The following is a 19,303-nucleotide window of genomic DNA, read 5'->3' as shown; positions in this document are numbered from 1 at the left end:
TCTTCTTGCTCACCTGACTGGGCCATAGAAACTAGATGAAAGGGTGGATAAAGTAACATTTATATTGCATGTACAGGTCAGCCTTGTTCAAATAAAGAAAACAGCTTCTAACACTGAAGTGGACAGACAACAGGTCCATTCAGTTTAATATATTGTTCTGTTATGATGTGACGCTGCCAGTGGGTTTGGACATTTGCAATGGGGATAAAAACGTTAAAACCTTTCTAGACATCATCACGTATTCAGGTGATTTGGTAAACCTGGCAGAAGTTAAACATGACAAGCAAAGGAATGAGTCTGCCCTTTTAGCTCACAATATCGTAATCTGAATTTTACAGCTCACTGTGGGAAAGTCTGTGCTGTGCATGACAAGAATGAATCTTCCCTGACTCAGTGGAGGGGTCTGCTTTCCCAAAACAAAACCTTTTGTGCCATCTAGTGACCACAAGCCGAGTTACACGATGTCATCATTACCAGACGTGACCACTGGAGGACAGCATTTGTTTCTGATGGAGCTCTACCAGCTGTTACTATAAGAAGTCCTCTCTTTTGTCTTAGAGCATCTTTGTGTGAGAAGCAGCTGGAAATGGATCAGAAGAGGAAATGTGTAATGCTCCTCTATTCATCAAAAAACTGCTAATGAGGTGCCCTCGAGCAGGGCACTAAACATCCAACTGGTCTCAGCGGAGCTGCTCAGTGGTTAACGCTGTGGTGACTGTGGTAACTGTGGTGCACACTGCCGGTGTGAATGTGTGTAAATTGTTTGCACAAGATGTAGAACAACAGTGAAAATGAGCATCCAAAACAACAGACTGACTTCTATTATAAAAATATATGTTGATAAAAAACCTGCACATCCATTTTAAAGGAACAATATGTGATATATTTACTGTAATAAAAATCATTACACGACCATGATATGTCATCAGAGATTAAGGAAATATGCTGTATTGAAATACTGGCTTCTCTGACAACAATGCTAGAGTCAGTATGTTCTCCTTTGAAATTTCTATTTCGGTCAGGGACGTGTGTTTTTGTTTTGGCCGGTGTGTCTAGAAGGTAACTCTCAAAGCGGAAGGGCGACGGCTCCAATGTTTTGAATTTGGACTGCTGGTAGCCATTTTAAACGCTAGCTGACAGTCCTGTTCCTTTAAGCCATTTCAGTAAACATATGCTGAAGCATTTTCATAACTTTATAAAAATGTTTTATTGATTTAAAATGGTCACTGTGTTATAACTATTAGAGTTGCAACAATTAAGCAATGAATCGATTAATTGTCAACTATTAAATTAATCGACAACTATTTTGATAATTGATTGATCAGTTTAAGTAATTTTTTAAGAAAGAAAAGTAGAAACTCTCTGATTCCAGCTTCCTAAATGTGAATATTTTCTGGTTTCTTTACTCCTCTATGTCAGTAAACTGAATATCTTTGAGTTGTGGACAAAACAAGACATTTGAGGACGTCATCTTGGGCTTTGGGAAACAATTATCAACATTTTTCACCATTTTCTGAGAATTGTTAGTTGCAGCTTTACTAACTATATAAACAACAAGACAACCAATACAAAGACTTACTTCTTTATTTGCATACATCTAAAAATGACACAAACGGTTTTATCAAAAAGCTTCATCAAGCTTCCAGCATTCTGATAAGGTTGGTGACATACAGTCTTTTCACAGGCAAAGTGGGTTTTCACACTGTGACCATGAACATTTTAACAACATTACTTTTTCAAGTTTCCCTGGACAACGAGGGATCATTTATTATTATTTTTGGTCTCCAGTCCGAGTTGACCGCCTGACACTTCACTTTCAATACAAACTAGCAGAGTTTACGCTTACATGTTGAATCATTAAGTTTGATTCAACATCTCTAAATGTGCAGTATATGGACATGCATTTCTACATCTCACGACACCTAACATTGCTCCCATTGCACTCGTACCCGTTGATAATGTTGTTACCGCACACATAACCAGGGACATACAGCAGTGGGTAGAACGGGTGATAACAATTACTAACTTATTCACTTTCTGATTTTCACCACTAAACTACAAAGCTACTTAAAAGTCCCATCACTGTTCATAATTCAGTATGCACGGTTAGTGTGAGAGGTGGGACGAATTAAGGAAAACACATAAGGCAGTTGTTGAGAGGTAACCAGAATATAAAGTTGTGAGATACCATGGCTGAGGTCGAAAAGTCAAAAAATTACATCTTAATGTCTTTTCCTAACCAATTTTCCTTGACCTCGATGGAAAACGTCATGAGGTCAAGAAAAAGTGTGAAGGAGAATTCATAAGGACTTAGGAAAAGACAACCGTGGTGTTAGGAGAATCCGACTGCACTGACACTATAGGATCGGTAATGATGATACGACGGCGGCGGTTGGTAGTGACGTGGTTCTGCCGTGGTGAAACTACAATGTTCTGAAGATGGACTACAAAAGGTGTTAAATAAGTCTTTCAGTGACAGGCTGCTTCACCCGCAGGGTGTGAAAGAAAGATACAGCAGGTCCTTCTGCTGCTAGAACACTTTACATCAACATATAATAAGGGATTATCTGACCTATCGTAGACTACCAGTGAAAAATATCACTTCATCATCAAGGTTGGCATTGAAATAAAAAAGCAATAGCCTATAGACTACCACTAAGATGTTCATATAATAAATAATGAGTTATTTTTTGAGTTATTGAGAAGGTGTAGAACCATTAAATGTATACTTCTTCTTACTCCTCTTCGGACGTTATATTTATTAATGTTGATTATTTGTTTATTGACAGTTTGCTATATGTATACTGTTCATTTTATTTGTTATTCTTGTTTTGATTTTTACTTATTTGTAACTTGTTTGACATAAATAGAAATAAAGTGAAACTAAATGATAGTCACCGCCTACTCATATTTATCAACATGAATCCCAATTAGTATCTGACTGTATGAAAATAATATGCAAGACAGGCATATCATTTGTTTTCATTAACGGACGAATGGTGCTTCGCTTTAAAAGTTGCAGCCTCAAGGAATTGTGTGGTGGCATTATCTCCTTTTCTTTGGTCAAGTGTATCCTATGCTAAAGGAGATAAGAAAGGAAGCATTGAAGCACCTTTCTTTAGCATTTAGAGGATTCAAACAGCTCTTATCATGGCTGCTACTTAGATACTTTCTGGTCATTTCACTCAGTTAGGAACCTTCCAAAGCAAAAAAGACTTTTCGACCGCAGCCCAGGAGCCAGTCACACGTGTCTGCTGCCTTCATTAGTCAGGTGGAGATGTGTCTGCAACAGTGCAGTGTCAGTATACTGCCATCTGATCAATACCAGTAAAACAGCCAGACATTATGGTGTTATGAGAAACTATTCCATTCTTTCAACCTGCAATACAGTTTCACTTGTAACTGTAGCTTTCCCCAGTCAATTCAACCTTTTAGCTCCAGTCTGTGAACACATCAGAAGAGTATTCAGGAGAGACGAGCAGGCTGTGCAGACTGAGGTGCTGGTCGACTCTCAACACGTACAGACGAACGGTCAGTTTTGCATCTCAGAGGTTTTTGTCAGTGGAGTATTCTGTGGAGGTATCTCTCTGGGTTGTTCCCTCCTCCTCTCCTCAGTCCTGAGCTGGTCCTCACTGGTCTCTCAGAAGTCCCCGCAGGGCCCTGGCTCTCAGCTAGCACCACTGTGGCCCCTGTAGCTCTTCCTGTCGTCCCTATGGAGGTGTGTCGCCGTGGCTCTGGACTGGTGTGTCCTCCTGCCTCAGAATCACTCTCCTCCACGGGATCCTTCACCTGGCTGCTTGGCGAGTTCTCCCCGATCCTAAACAAGACAAATAGTGTTGTTGAAAACAATATGGTGCCACATAAGTTTAAAGGTCCCATTTTGTAAAAAGTGAGATTTTCAGGTCTTTTACATTATAAAGCAGATTTTAGTGCTATATAAATACTGTTAAACTATCAAAACTCTCAATATACGGAGAAATACACACAGCTCGTATTCAGAAATTGTGCGTTTGAAACAAGCCATTATGATTTCTGCCCATTTGTGATGTCACAAATATACAATATTTAGACCATTACACGGTTTTAAACGTACACATTCTAAATGTGTCCTAGTTTATTTAAAGGGTAAATACAGGTATATATTCAGGCAGACAGTATGAGGAAAATAAAGTTCTTTTTGAACATTACAGCATGTAAACATGTTCTAGTAGAAACACAAAATACAAGTATGAACCTGAAAATGAGCATAATATGGGACCTTTAAAAGTTACTATTATTAATGTTGTGAATGTATATGAAATCATATCAGGTCAGCGTTTTTTTCTACCTGAGGTGATTGAAGGCTCGTAGCCAGTGTGAGCCCAGCACCTCTCTCCCGTTGGCCCTCAGCCCTCTCCGGTGACTTCGGGCCCTCAGTCCTATCAGTGCCTGAGCCAGATCAGCCTCATCACCGTGGCCCCAAACCAGCTGGGCCCTCTGCTCCGCATCCTGATCCCCTGCAGCCCTGAATAGTCTCTGGAGCTGCCACAGATTCACGTCGCTGAAAATGTTCGCCGAGCCAGCCTTCCTGCTCCTCCTCTCAGCCAGCCGCCACAGCGAGGAAGGGCCCGCCACCATGGAGGAAGGAGGGGAAGCAGGTCCGGGATCCATCCGGAGCGACACGGGAAAAGGTGGCATACACTGGCTCTGCCTCTGTGGAGGGGTCAGTGAGAGTTTCAACTCATTAGGATGTGTTTGCAAAGTGAAAGATGCTTAATAAAACAACACCTATATATATACATACAGCTGCCACAACTGAAACCAGTCAGCTGAGAGTCTTCTGCTCTGATTCTTTAATCCTGCTTTAGGAAGGGAGTGACGGGCGGTGCTGTAAAGCCCATTAGACTGCAGATGGCAACTTTATCTGTCTTTACTCACATATGGCTTCACGTGGGACACTAACAGAGGAGGTATTAGCTGAGTGACCAACCGCATGCCTGCATGTGTCAGCTTTCTCTCAGCTTGACAAAATAATCTTAAGTAAAAGGTCCACTTACTCAAACTCTCTCCAGAGCTTTCAACAGCAGAATATGGAGTTTACACAGGTTGATGACGACCAGGAGTTGACATCATTTTGTCAAACTTACTATTTACTAAGTCAGGAGTGAAGTTTCACATCCTCTTTTAGTTAAGCTTCATTCTGCAGGTTTCAAATCTCTTACTTTCCTCATTACACATTTACTATTTAGTCCTGTATATTTCATGTTTCTCCAGTATAGCCTAGATCTATCCAGGAATAGAAAGGAAAACAATACACAAATTATATATTTATGGGTGTGATAGGGGGTAATTTGTGTATGTAAGCAGAAGAGGTATATATCATTTATTTTACTCTGTAGTTGTATTGGATGGATGTATTGTTTTTAATGTAGCCTATGTGATGGTACAGGGTATAGTCATCTGTGACTTGTATTGCTATCTTTGTCTTCCTGGAAAGAGGACCACAATGGAAATAAAGTTATCCTTTAACTTTCTTGTGTCATCCTCAACATTTTTAATGAATATTTGTCATAGTGTATGAACTGTTTTATAAATAAACAGATTATTCACTGTAAATATATATATTTTGATTTGTCAAATAAATCAAATAACTCCAGAACTAAACCTCTACTAAACAGTAAGTGGGTTATTTGAGGACACGCTTGTTATTTTCCCCATATATTATCATCATTATAGGATGCAGCTGTACACTAACTAAACTAACACACATCGACAGACCTATTTTTTTTAAGTAGCCTTGGTTAACATTAACTAAACATTTGCATAACTAAACATTTGCATAACAAACGCACTGGTGTATACAGATTTCTTGCAAAACTAAGAATATGAATAGTCTCTGAAAAAAGGAAGTATGAAATCACCTTTAAAATATATATATATATATATATATATATTAAATAGGCCTATTCATACTACAATATCAAATAGGATGCAGTGACTGAACAACTTAGTGTACTATATGTATGCTGTGTTTCAGACGGCTGCTGTGGGTAAAAGGCAGTAAACAGGAATCCCATGAGAGTCATGTGAAAGAAGAAAGGACTTGTGCTTACCCTGTGATTAAATGGGATATTCTGTGCGCTTTGCTCCTACGACATGTCCCTCTGCTCCGCTGCTCCTCTCCAATGAAAGCTTCCACAATGGCTGAACTGCAGAGGGACAGCCTGTTTGTGTCCAGCTTCACCTGCAACCAATTTCTGTCCTTGAGCTGACCGTCACTCATAAATCAATGTCATCAAACGACCAATGAGGGCGGAGAGGTCCTCTGGTCCCTCCTACCGGGGCGGGGAAGCAGCTTTATTTCAACCAATCAGGTTGATGTGGGTGAGAATGGGAGGTGAGACAGGCTCCTCCTCATGGCCACGTAGGGCTGTGTGCTCAAACCCATTGACGTCAATGAGCCAGGCTGGCACGAGCACCGTCTGTCAATTATGCGGGAGGGAAGTAACATGTGAGCATCCTGCACAGACACACGCACAAACAGAATGACGAAGGCTCCTAAACATCACTCTGTCTGCGTTATGTTAGCCTACACTTACAGTATCTTAACAGAAATATGATGTTATGTTATATTTTGTTATGTTATGTTATGTTATGTTATATTTTATTATATTATAATATGTTAAGTTATGTTGTGTTATATTTCCAGTGGAATAAGAAAACTATTATGTTATGTTCTGTTGTGTTGCTATGTTTTGTTATGTTATGTTATGTTATATTTTTATTATATTATGTTATGTTATGTTATGTTATGTTTTATTATACTATGTTGTGTTGTGTTATGTTATATTATATTTATTATATTATATGTTATAATATGTTGTTATGTTAAATTTCCAGTGGAATAAGAAAACTGTTGTTATGTTATGTTATGTTTTGCTATGTTTTGTTATGTTATGTTATGTTGTTTTGTTATGTTTTGTTATGTTATGTTATGTTATGTTATGTTATGTTATGTTTTGTTATGTCATGTCATGTCATATTATGTTTTGTTTTGTTTTGTTATGTTATGTTATGTTATGTTGTTTTGTTATGTTTTGTTATGTTATGTTATGATATGTTGTGTTGTTTTGTTATGTTATGTTTTGTTATGTTATGTTATGTTATGTTATGTTATGCTATGTTGTGTTTTGTTATGTTATGTTATGTTATGTTTTGTTTTGTTATGTTATGTTATGTTATGCTATGTTGTGTTTTGTTATGTTATGTTATGTTATGTTTTGTTATGTTATGTTATGTTATGTTTTGTTGTTATGTTATGTTATGTTATGTTATGTTATGTTATGCTATGTTGTGTTTTGTTATGTTATGTTATGTTATGTTTTGTTATGTTATGTTATGTTTTGTTATGTTATGTTATGTTATGTTATGTTATGTTATGTTATGTTATGCTATCTTATGTTGTGTTATATATATTTCCAATGGAATAAGAAAAATAGCCTATTATATTGTGTTACGTTATGTTACACATGTTATGTTATATAAGAAAATATTATATTGGGCCTATATTATATTGTAGGCTATTATAGAATATTATTTATTATTATTATTATTATTATTATTATTAATAAACAAAAATATTGCCTACATGTTGAATCATGGAAGCCTAAGAATGATTCCGCTTATGTTTAGCTGAAATCTCTGTCTTGCTGCCTCTGGCTGCACCTATTAACATACTTGTCCTTCGTAAAGCCTGTAGGCTATCCTCTCTTCTATCGGAACAGACAGGAGGAGGAAGGTCCCGCAGCCTCAGGGGGAAACTACTCCACCATGGGGGGACATCCGTGAGCAGATGAGCGGACATGGATGAATCCAGCAGCAGTGAGTCCAGCAGAGGAGGAGCAGTGAGCAGGCTTTGAATTACAGGCCTGCCCCCTCTCTCCATCACCCAGCCCCCCCCCAACACAGACGCTACATTCACCAGAGGAAACGGAAAAGAGGAAACAAGAAAGCTTTTTCATTTCCAAAACCCCGGGGCTGTGGAAAGAACACAGAGTTCCTTTCTTTTAAAAACCTAAACTTCTCCACTTGTTGGCTTCATCGTCAGACCACAAACACCCGGCCTTTCCTTCCTGTTATTCCCACTTTTTATTTTGCCCATCTTTTCCTCCAGCTGTTTGCAGCTGGCAGAAAAGCACCCGCCCTGTTCGGGTTAAGAGGGACCGAGAGTGACCGGAGGAGGAGAAGATAGAAGAAGATGCCTCCACAACAACCTCCACAATCTCAGATGAAGAAGAATATCCTCAAGTTCCTCCAGAGTTTCCTGGGAATCATCCGGATCCTGCAGATCGTGTTCGGAGCCGGCCTGTGGGTCACCATCGCCGCCAACAAATACGAGGGCTCCATCCACTTCGTCCTGTTCGTGGCGGTGCTCTTCTGGCTCCTCACCCTCGGCCTCTTCTTCCTCACCCTGCTGGACAAGCAGGACCTGGTCCCGCTGCTCGGAGGAGACCGCTGGTCGGACACCAACCTGGCTCACGACGTGGCCGCCACGGTGCTCTACCTGCCGGCTATAGGAGTCATGATCTACAAGACGGACCGACACGCCTACTGCAACCTGGAGCTGTACACGCACCTCTGTCTGTACAAGGTCTACCTGACGGCTGCTGTGTTCGCCTGCCTGTGCTGCCTGGCTTACCTCCTGAGCCTTATTTATGGGGCATGCAGGAAGTGTCGAGGAGAACAGACCCTACCTGTTGCCATCTGATGACTGGATACAGGGAGAGGGGTATATATGGGTCCTTCAGGGGGGCATCCACAGCAAGATGAGGAATAGTTCACTTCACTGTAATTTAACTCAACAGCTACTCTAATCACAGGTTTGTCTCTATTGTCTCCCCACACACCAAAACCTTCCACTTTGGTGGTAGTGGAGCGGATAGTGGAAAAAGCATGCAAATAGTGATACAAGCACCAAATTTGGCATGATGATTCCAGAGGGGACACTGAGCAAATATGAACGATTGGCAACTTGAAAATCCAAGATGACCATGGCCATTTGTCACGATGGCCGCCAATGGTTTCTCTCATAAAAATTCATCTACTTGGTCGATATCAGTGATCTTGGTTGTCAAATTATATGTTGTCTAGCATGCTGGATCTAATTTTGATAGTTTTAAAAAAAATTAACTGCACTATGGTGGCCATTTTGTGTCTGTTTAGTGTCTGTTTCCTCATGAGAGCATGGGGGGTCAAAGCATCCAGGGACTTCCTATTGTTGCTGATGGCTTTGTCTCCTTGTGTCGCAATGACCGTGCAGTATATTTCAGCTTCACACACATTTTCTCGGCGGGACAGTGAAACAGCTGGGTCTTGATGCTCGATTCCCTTGCCGCCATATTGCAGTTAAAAATTATAAAAACTATCAAAATTAGATCCAGCATGCTAGAAAACAGATAATTTGACACCAAGATCACTCAAATCGACCAACTGGATGGATTTCTGTGAGAGAAATCATTATTAGCAGGTCAATTTGGCGGCCATCTTTAAAAATGGCCGCCATCTTGGATTTTCAATTGGCCAATCGTTTATATTTGCTTAGTGACCCCTCAGTAATCATCATGCCAAATTTGATGCTTGTATCACTATTTGCACGATTTGACTGAAAAATGTATGTTATCTGCTCCACTATGGTTGGTGAGGCAGAATCCTTCAAAATCACTCTGTCAAGGGTTAAAAACACCCAAGCAGCTCCTGGCACACAGGCCTATATATCCTCCTGAGACCCATCCCATTGACATGTGTCCTCTGTAGTGGACATTTTGTCCACATGCCTACCTTTTACTCTTTTGACTTACTCTATCAACCCCTGGTGTATTGTAAAGAGGACATCATGGGCTTTCCGGTGATATGGTATGTGGTTTTTTTAATCAAGTTGAATGTATTCTTGGTTTAATATCACTCTACGGCCATAATCTTAGTCTTTTCACACTGAAATAGTCCTGTGGTCCACTACAGTGGACATGCTGTAAAATAAAAAATAAAGTTTAAAAAGCCTAAATTGTAAGATTTTCTTTCAACCCTAAATAGGAAGGAAATCACACAAAAAAAGTAATTGGGAGACTTTTTTTACCCGGTTCCCAGGAGGATATAGCTACCCAGGATGGGAGTCTGATGAGGTCTGAAGCATTGTACCCCTTTATCAAGGCACAGGTGACACGTGTTTGTCTCCTAGTTGTAGTCAAAGGCCATGCCTCCACCTCTTAAGTTTGTTTTCCAGCGATTTAATGTAATTTCCCCTCATAAAGAATCATTACAATATCCCTGTAGGTGCTTATTATAGTGGGGGTAGCAGTATATTCAGTGTTTACAATACAATGGCCGTAACATATATTTGTAGATTTGTGTTGGTACTGTCCATAAAACCTCTCACAAGGGATTCTTCCCATTACCTTTTTTTTTAAAGTATATATTTTTTATGTGTTTACGTGTTTTTGTACGACAGCAAACTAATACTGAAGGACTAAAACACTTTGTGGATCTCCTTTTGACCAGCTCTGTTTTGTTGCAAACAGGTCTATCAGTGCCTTCTGTCAGAATGCTGTATACTCAACAAGGTTGTGACAACAACAACAACGACCCAACAATATGGATGTGATTGGTGCTATACAATGTGTATGCTAAGTGTTCATTATGCAAAGCCAAAGAATAAAGAGCAGTAAGTGAGAGCCGGTGATATGTTTCTTTGGTTATGATCATGTATACGGAGAAGCGTTTCGACAAACCGCTAGAAGAAAACCGTAAAGTGCTTTGTTATTTTGAGTTCTATTTAGAGAGAGGCTTTTTCCAAATGCAACACAGATTTAGAGGGACTTGTGACGGAAGCCCTCAGGAACTTCCTTTTGGGAGATAAAAGCCTGGCCAATCAGCAGGGATCATTTATACGCCGCTGTACCACTTGACCACATGAAAGACATAGATCCTTTCGGCTTATCTAGCAGACGGTGAGAGAGTCACTCACACATGCACACTGACAATGTGCTGTACGACAGGGAGACTGTGTGTGTTGCATGAGAGTTATCCTACTTTTGGAAACAGTGCGTGTGTGTGTGTGTGTGTAATAATCTGGGAAGAGGCTTGTTCTTACCGGAACAGTCTGTTGGGGTTCTGGAGGTGTGGGCTGACGTTCAGCCAATGAAAATGAAGCCAAGCAGCGGAAGATGATTCAATGTCTCGTCTATTCCAGTCGGCGTGCAGCTCTTGAAAACATGCTGCAGATTTAACTGCGCCAAAAGCCACGCTGTGACAACCCTTGCCTTTATACAGGCAGCATTACTACGTGCGAACATGTTGTGTAGTCCTCTGACAAATTTGTGTTTATACTTTACACACTTGTTGTTGCTGGCCTGGGGCGTGTGTATGGTGAAAAAGGCTGCAGATTACTCACACGTAAACACACACTTTTCCTATTTCACTTCTCTCTTGTATGCTTCCAGCTGAATGCGATGAGTTGTTGGACGGGAGCATTAGAGATCAAATGGTGCACTGTAACAGCTCCAGATTCACAATCAAGGATCAAAACAAAGGCAACACAAATGCAGAGATTAGAATACAAAAGCAGCAGATTTACAGAATACAATAATGGGAAACTGTTAAATTCTTTGTTTAAAGGCAGGGTTGGTACAGATTTTAGAAACATTTTTTGTTATAATAGTTCGAATTTTCAGTACATCCCGACAGCAATCAATAAATCAAATGCTCTGACACAAAAAAAGAAGAAAAAAAGGTACCTGTGGCTGTCGCAGGACTGTAATAAACTAATCATTTAATTCGGCCTGAATGTGATGATTGGGTACTCTCCGGAGTCTTCCACAAGCTGCTAGTTTGACAGCTGTGGTACTAACTGCCGGTCTCGTTCATTATGATATGTTTACGCTCGTAATGATCATTTTGAGGGAGTGGCCTTGGAGGGAGGTCTGAAGCGACGGACTGTCAGTGTCGCAGACTTGGCGACTTTCTTGCTAGATTTAGGGACATTTGGAGCTAGTGCTGCTATTTAATTGGAAAAGAGTTGGCAACACTGGACTCGGTTTTACGGCTGGATCATTTTTAAAAATGTAATGTGCTCTTGCTAGTTTCTCAAGATCGGCCACCCTGCCTTTAATTAGTATTTAATTTGGGTGTTTTATTCAGTTTATACTTCCATGTACAGCATATCCTCCTCTGGGTCACCGGCCTATTTTATGCAATGACGACAAGAACAATACAGTGTGTTTGTGTCGAGTGCAAGGTGACATCTGTGGCCAGAGTTACAGGAGTGGAAGGGTTAATGTTACCCAGCTGCAGGATATAAATCTAGCACTTCTAAAGGAGGAAAGGCGTCCCCCACCACCCACCCACCCACCCTCTCCCTCTCTGAGATTTCCACAGAAGTGTTGTCCTGTCCACGTGTCGGCGCCTGTGGAAACACACTGCTGTATACAACCAAATGGAGACAGTACACAACAGCCCATTGTGCTGCATAAACAAAGCACTGAATCCAGGGATTCAGTTTGATATTTGAAAGTAACCATGGCGAATCATTTAAGTTCTGGATGACTCAAAACTATAGCGTATGCTGACAATTAAAGGCCAGAACAAGGATTCTCATTTACCCTGAATGTCTCTTTGAGCCTACCACATTAACAGGCTCTTTATTATTACGCAGCCCGCAGTTTATAGATGTCACGTCAGTTCAGATTTCTCAGTTTTGTGTATGAGAATTTAATCCTCAAGCATCACATCCATGTCCAAACAAGAAACCCATGTAATCACAGGTAAAAGCAGGAATTTGGATGTTACCTCCTGACACTATTACAAGGGTGTGGGCACCACAAGAGTGAGGTTGTTAAGTAAAGAAAACCCAGACAACTGCGTATAACGACGTATAGAGCCAGGCGCTTCTCTGGAGTGCCAACTGTGTGCTATTTCTTTTGGCAACTCAACCAAGGAGACATTTCCTATACGCAGTCTCCCACCCGTCTGCAAGCGACCAGCCGTCCAATAGTCATCATCATAACCCCTCCAAATGGCTCCTCTGGCCCTCCCTGAAAGCACAGCATCATACACACTGCTGCCATGGACTGATGTCAATTCACTGAGAATCTGATACACAGTTTTCTGCTAGAAAATCTAACAGTGAGTTCTGAAGTCCAAACGGATGACAATGACATGACTGTGAGTCATGGTTATGATTAAATCCCTGGCGAGGTTATCACTGAGAAATGATAGGAATGTCTTTTATCGCTCTCAGTAAAAGTTCGGACAATTTGTAACACGTATTTTTCTTGCTTCTTGCCTCTCAACATAGTGGTGCACAGAACACAATGTGGGCTGCAGAAAAGCATCAATTGAGTTTTTACCAGGCCAGAGGATTGCTATCAATAGGATTCAATTAAGGTCTTGTTGCTAAAATAAAAGGTACAAATCTTCTAATTATACACCACTTTGTTGCTTCAAGATTTATCATTGTTTTTAGAAAAATGTATTCAATTATGTCATAAACAATGTACACACGCGACTTAGTCAAATCAAGGTGGTGCTTTCCAGAGTTATATATATATATATATATATATCTTTTGTACAAGACTTCCTCTTTCTGTTGCCCACCAAAGCTCAGCAATGAAACACTTTCTGGAGAAACACAAGGGTAGGTACAGAACCCGCTTGATTTGACTAAGGTGAAGCATAATAGTAATAATATTAGCTTCAGCTGAATTTCAGAAAGCATTTTTGCACACAAAGACTGATTCAGATTCAGATTCAGATTCAGATTCAGACAGCTTTATTTATCCCAGAAGGGCAATTCAGTTTTACAATCTACCCAGACCATACACAAACTCACAGACACACAGACAGCAGCCGTCACCAGTATGTCAGAGACAATAGATAAGGGCATAAATAAATAAATAAATAAATAAATAAATAAATAAATAAATAAATAAATAAATATAAATATATATATAGATAAATAGATAAATAAATAGATAAGTCCTCGTGTGCAGTCCATGGGCAGAGATGCACACTGGCACCTTGTGTGACCCCGTGCATACTGACTCACACTAGGACCAGACGAAGGATAGAAATTCACATAGTAATAGAGTAAATAAGTAAATCCCATTATAACATTTTTATACATTGCACTTACATTACTACATTCAATGAATGTATAGGCTTACCAGCCATGTGAAGAAAAACAGACATTGGTGTAAACCGACTATGTGGTTTTTAAGGCATTTATTCAAAAAGGATACAATCAACATTTAGCGGCCTGATTTTGTTGTTCTCTTATATTGAAATAACTTTTGGGAGGAATCTCTTCACAGCCAGTATGTACAGGAGGAACCTTTACAGCAATCAATTGTGCACATGATTGGAAAAAATGTGAACCTATCCTTTGAACATTTTGGGATTTTGTGTATGCTCAGCATTATTCAAGAGGAAATTACATTTAAAAAATACCTACACTTTAAAACTAAACCCTACACTTTCTCACAGACCAGAGCCTGGTGTTACACAGTTTACCTTAATTCTGGGTGGGTAATCCCAGTGGAAATGCTCTATCCAACCTGACCATGTCTGCCTCTTTTTCTCCCAGCGGACAGTCCTCGTCTGCATGTACGCACATGAAACATGAAAGCGCAGACGCATGCACAGAGCAGCGCCCTGTTAACCACACTTTCATCAGATACTGCTGAGATGCACATTCCTCTGCTGAGGAGAGGGAAAGATGGGAAAACAGATGGAGACTGACTGACAGAACAAGTGAATGAGTAGAAAAAAAGCAGGAAGTGATGTGCAAAAAAAAGCCTTACGTAAAGATCCAAGCAGGAATCTGATTGACATTTCCTGTCTGTGTAAGGCATGAATGGCCACACTGTTCCAGACCGTGTAGTTTGCCTCTGACACTCTCCAGTCTGTAGTTTCCTAACGTGGTGACTTGGATTACAGATTCCACATCTGTTAGAGCAGCTTTTGCCCACACAATACTTCTGAATGGGCACAGTGTTCATGTGCTGCGTGAGGGCAACGGCAGCCAATGGTGGGAAATGATGATAGCTATTTATAGAGCCTTGAAAATACCACCGCTTCCTTCATTCTGCCAATCCTCTGCCAAGATGTTGAGTGTTTTACAGAGTGAGTGAGTCTGAGAACGATAGAGAGAAAGGGAGGTAGTCTGACATTGACTGATTCTTGGGCACTGATTCATTAGCAACACCTCCGTCATTCATCACCTGTAATTTTGACCTCACTATAAATCATGTCAAAGAGAGAGTCAGAAGTGAAATCCAAGGTGAGACGCCAACAGAAAGGAAAACCCATAACGGACATTGCATCTTTAGAGCGGTGTAAGTGGACACACACTGGGAAGTAAAACAAACATTCCTTCCAAAAGTGGATCATGGAGTTCCTGATAATAGCTCTCTTGGCTCACAACTGTTTCCCAGCACCACTTTTCCCACAGATTTCACACTCAGAAGCCAAAATTCTCTCTGTCACACTGCAGCAGCGAGGAACAAACAAGTCAATTTAAAAACAGATTTTCTCTTCTAATTAAAACCATATCCCCTCAATTTATTCTGGTCAGAAAATTAGCAAATACATGTACTGCATGTCTAAGACCCTGAGATTGGAAAAACATGTGCATTATTTAATATATTTATATTCTTACACTGCATTGTAAGGATTAGTCATAAGAGTTTGGTAGCAACAGCAAAATAAAGTCAAAACCAGAATTACTTCCTCGCGGTTGTATCCCTCCGCCAACCAGTTGTTGGAGTTTACATGCATGTCTGTCCAAAATGTCATAGCTTCATCATTTTATCCTTATAGACATTTTTGTGAAATTGTCATAATTAGTGCATGAATTCTTGAGATATGCCCAAAAAACGTGTTTTGTGAGGTCACAGTGACCTTGACCTTTGACCACCAAAATCTAATCAGTTCATCCTTGAGTCCAAGTGGATGTTGGACGTTCCTGAGATATCGCGTTCACGAGAATGGACAGACATATGGACGTACAGATGTACCTACGGATGGACAGAGGCGGTCGCCTGTGCGGATGCATAATAACAATATCCAATGTCCTGAGGAAGAATTGTAAGAAAAAACATGATATCTAAAGGTGATTAGAAAATCCTATCATATTTAAAGTCTATAGCTCATTATTACTCAACTGTCCAGACATAAATGTAACATTTCACTGTGATCTAATCATTCCTGGCTGCTCAACAGTAATTTAATTTATCCACTAGGAGGTGTAAAAGGGCTTCACAGAACATGAATTTGACTATTTCCAATTTGGTTCATTGATTTAAGTTTTAAATTTATTTCTCTTATTTGCCCCCTAAACACACCCACTGACAGTAGACATGTAATTCTATGTATTCTTTACTATCCTTCATGAGCCTGTAGAAAAGACAGGAATGCCAGTGGTTTTAACATAATAATAAATAACATAATGAATATAATATACTAAAAAACTGCTCTTCTGATGGCTTGATGCATCTTAATCATAATTTGCTGTATACAGAAGACAATAGTAATAATCTCCTCTATCACCTGACCTGCATGAAACAGATCAGCTGTTCAACCAAAGCTGACACTGGGCATCTTTTAGACAACAAACAGCAGAAATCAACCAGCAGAATTACTTCAAATATAATATACAGGACAAAACAATCTGTGTTAGCCACAGCATATGAGAACTACTATAAGGCCATTATGTCAGATGAAGACAGTGGCACAAATAATAAGTTAGTGTTAAATAAATCTATGCAGCAGTTCACATTGGTATGCACAGACCCATATTCTGCACAGTGCTGCTATATGCCACGTAATAAAAGAGCTACTGTGCAATAGCTTGAACAACATTTGGCAATGTGTCAATAGAAGTTAGATAATGAATCTCAGACTTGGTGAGAAAGCCAAACACTCAAGTGATTTAATGTCAGCTTGCAACATCTGAATGACTGGAGTTCAATACGAGGTCAACCGAGACATTGTTTTGTAATTAATTTTACCTTAAAGGGCTCTGACATGGTTGAGTTGCAGTGTGGTTTTCCTTATTCAGCTATCCTTGTCAATTAGCTGACTCATCTCAGTCTTGTTTAAGCATGGAGGTTATAAAGTCCTGTCGAAAGCTCCAGAAAAAGCCAGCGAGTGGAGACTTGAGTTGGTTTAGTTTTGTCAAACCACTCTTTCCACGGTCAAGAATGAATGCTAGTGCTTGACAATAAAAACATTTCAGTTCTTTAAGTTAAATCTAAGTGAAACTAAACCCATATAACTGCTTTAACCTCTCTTGGATTTCCCTGTTTATTATTCTATTTGTTGAGTTGTCTTTTCGCAAACGCATGTGACTACTGTCGCATGCACATCATAAGAGGTTGCATATGAGGTGAAGAATTCATCTTTTCACATTCGGGGAGAGGAAAATGGAGCTGTGTTTGGTCAGGGGGAAAAACACAATAACATGTTGACATCAAACAGTCAGCGGTTAACTATCATGAGATGGTTGTGGACAGAGGTTGGGGACAAAATGTGCAAATATACTGCACATGCAGAATTACAAATCTTTGTGTTACAAACTGAGGTTTTGTTTGCCAATATGCAATGCAAATGCAGTATTCAATTCTCCAATGAAAGCTTCTCCACAAAGGGCCAAAATGCTCAGGGCTTGCTGATACCTGCTCATGAACCTGTCCCTGCTCAAACCTGGATCCTTAGTGCTCTGTAATATTTCAGTTATTACGTCACACCTCCCATCTCTCATATCAACCCCCATTTCTTATTTCAAATTTACTGCTTCCCCTCAAATTTATTTCTGTAAGATAATATAAAATAATCCTTTATTAGTCTCACGGCGGGAAAATTTGCAGGAATACAGCAGCAAAGGAGGACAGTGCAAACAACAAGAGGCATCAGTTAAAACAGTAAATAATAAAGATATAGTAGTAAAAAAAACAGTAAAAAGAAACAGGATATAAGAAATAGACTGAATGAGTGTTTGGGTACACATTATTGCACATATTAATATGAAATATGACATTTTGATATTGCACAGAATATTGAATATTGACATTGGACAGTGGTATACATTGATATTACACATGAACGAGTGAATGAATGAATTGTCACGTTAGTACATCTCTGAAGATACATTACATGACTGCTACACTAATGACATGGTGCTGCTTCTGGTCATTTGTAATTTGGGTGTTTTAATTTTATTATAGTTACTGGGCTGTAGTAACTACAACAGTTGAAGTTACAGTAAATGTTTTACTGGCCAAGGTCACCACCTACAGATGAAAAGGAGGAAGAGCAACAGTTGGTTCAGCTGTACTGCTGGTTCTTAGCTTTAAGGATCTTGTCCGCATACTTTTGTCTTCTTAAAAGTGTAACTATGTCCCTATACCTTCTTGAGGGGTCATTATGGAATAAAGACAAGTTATAAGGTCCCTCTGTCAGCTGCTTTATTTAGCTTTGATGTGGGTTTGCAACAAAGTCAAACATCTAAGTCAGGCTACATGTTACTGTTACTGTCATTATAAAACAACAATAAATTATAATCACCTTTAAATCATATTATACTTTGATATGTGTCGACTTTCTCACTTGCACTGTTTTATTTGATAGATAGATAGATAGATAGATAGATAGATAGATAGAAAAAATGGATGGATAGATAGATAGATAGATATATAGATATATAAAATGGATAGATAGATAGATAGATAGATAGATAGATAGATAGATAAAATGGATTGATAGATAAATGGATGATAGATAGATAGATAGATAGAACTAGACCAAGTTCTATCTTCAGACCTAAACTTGGTCTACGATTGGATAAAACAAAATAAGTTGGTACTAAATATTTCAAAAACCAAATCCATTATTTTTGGATCTAGTCATAAGCTGTCATCTATGCCCACAATGAATCTCTACTTGGACAGTGAACCTATACAGCAGGTGGATAAGGTCACATTACTGGGACTAACCATAGACAATCAACTGTCATGGGTCGAGCACATAGAAACAATTGTCAGGAAAATGGGTAATGGTATCCCCATGGCAAAAAAATGCCTTCCATATGTTCCAGCACACGTTCTGGGACAAGTAGTTAAATCTTTAAGTTTAAGCCACCTGGACTATTGCTCACCTGTATGGTCTTCTGCACCGAAAAGCATACTGCGGAAACTACAAATTGCCCAAAACAGAGCTGCAAGACTTGTGTTACACTGCCCCATGAGAACGAACACAGACAGCATGCATCATAGAC

General features: G+C 39.6%; 2 protein-coding genes across 4 annotated transcripts; one reads left to right on the top strand and one right to left on the bottom strand.

Moving 5' to 3' along the window:
* Positions 1 to 2,867: 2,867 nt before the first annotated feature.
* On the bottom strand, positions 2,868 to 6,247 carry LOC119495961 (arginine vasopressin-induced protein 1-like). Its single transcript, XM_037782905.1, has 3 exons — positions 6,093 to 6,247; positions 4,328 to 4,692; positions 2,868 to 3,817 (listed from the first exon to the last, which is right to left on the bottom strand). Exons 2-3 carry the CDS (start codon positions 4,675 to 4,677, stop codon positions 3,559 to 3,561), a joined length of 609 nt encoding a protein of 202 aa, XP_037638833.1. The 5' UTR covers positions 4,678 to 4,692; positions 6,093 to 6,247; the 3' UTR covers positions 2,868 to 3,558.
* Positions 6,248 to 6,354: 107 nt separating this feature from the next.
* Positions 6,355 to 10,706, top strand: marveld1 (MARVEL domain containing 1). 3 transcript variants are annotated; one of them, XM_037782906.1, is made up of 2 exons: positions 6,355 to 6,490; positions 7,732 to 9,155. In XM_037782906.1, the coding sequence occupies exon 2, from the start codon at positions 8,237 to 8,239 to the stop codon at positions 8,744 to 8,746; it is 510 nt and encodes a 169-aa protein (XP_037638834.1). In that variant the 5' UTR covers positions 6,355 to 6,490; positions 7,732 to 8,236; the 3' UTR covers positions 8,747 to 9,155. The 3 variants fall into 3 exon arrangements, 2 of the variants coding, with proteins under 2 accessions (XP_037638834.1, XP_037638835.1); XM_037782907.1 differs by lacking the exon at positions 6,355 to 6,490 and adding an exon at positions 10,554 to 10,706 and having other exon boundaries at positions 7,482 to 8,767; XR_005208600.1 differs by lacking the exon at positions 6,355 to 6,490 and adding an exon at positions 10,554 to 10,706 and having other exon boundaries at positions 7,493 to 8,858.
* Positions 10,707 to 19,303: the final 8,597 nt, after the last annotated feature.

Source organism: Sebastes umbrosus, chromosome 10, assembly GCF_015220745.1.
Source record: "Sebastes umbrosus isolate fSebUmb1 chromosome 10, fSebUmb1.pri, whole genome shotgun sequence".
Classification (NCBI taxonomy): domain Eukaryota; kingdom Metazoa; phylum Chordata; class Actinopteri; order Perciformes; family Sebastidae; genus Sebastes; species Sebastes umbrosus.
Note: the sequence above shows the minus strand (reverse complement) of the source record. Positions and strands in the feature narration are given on the sequence as shown.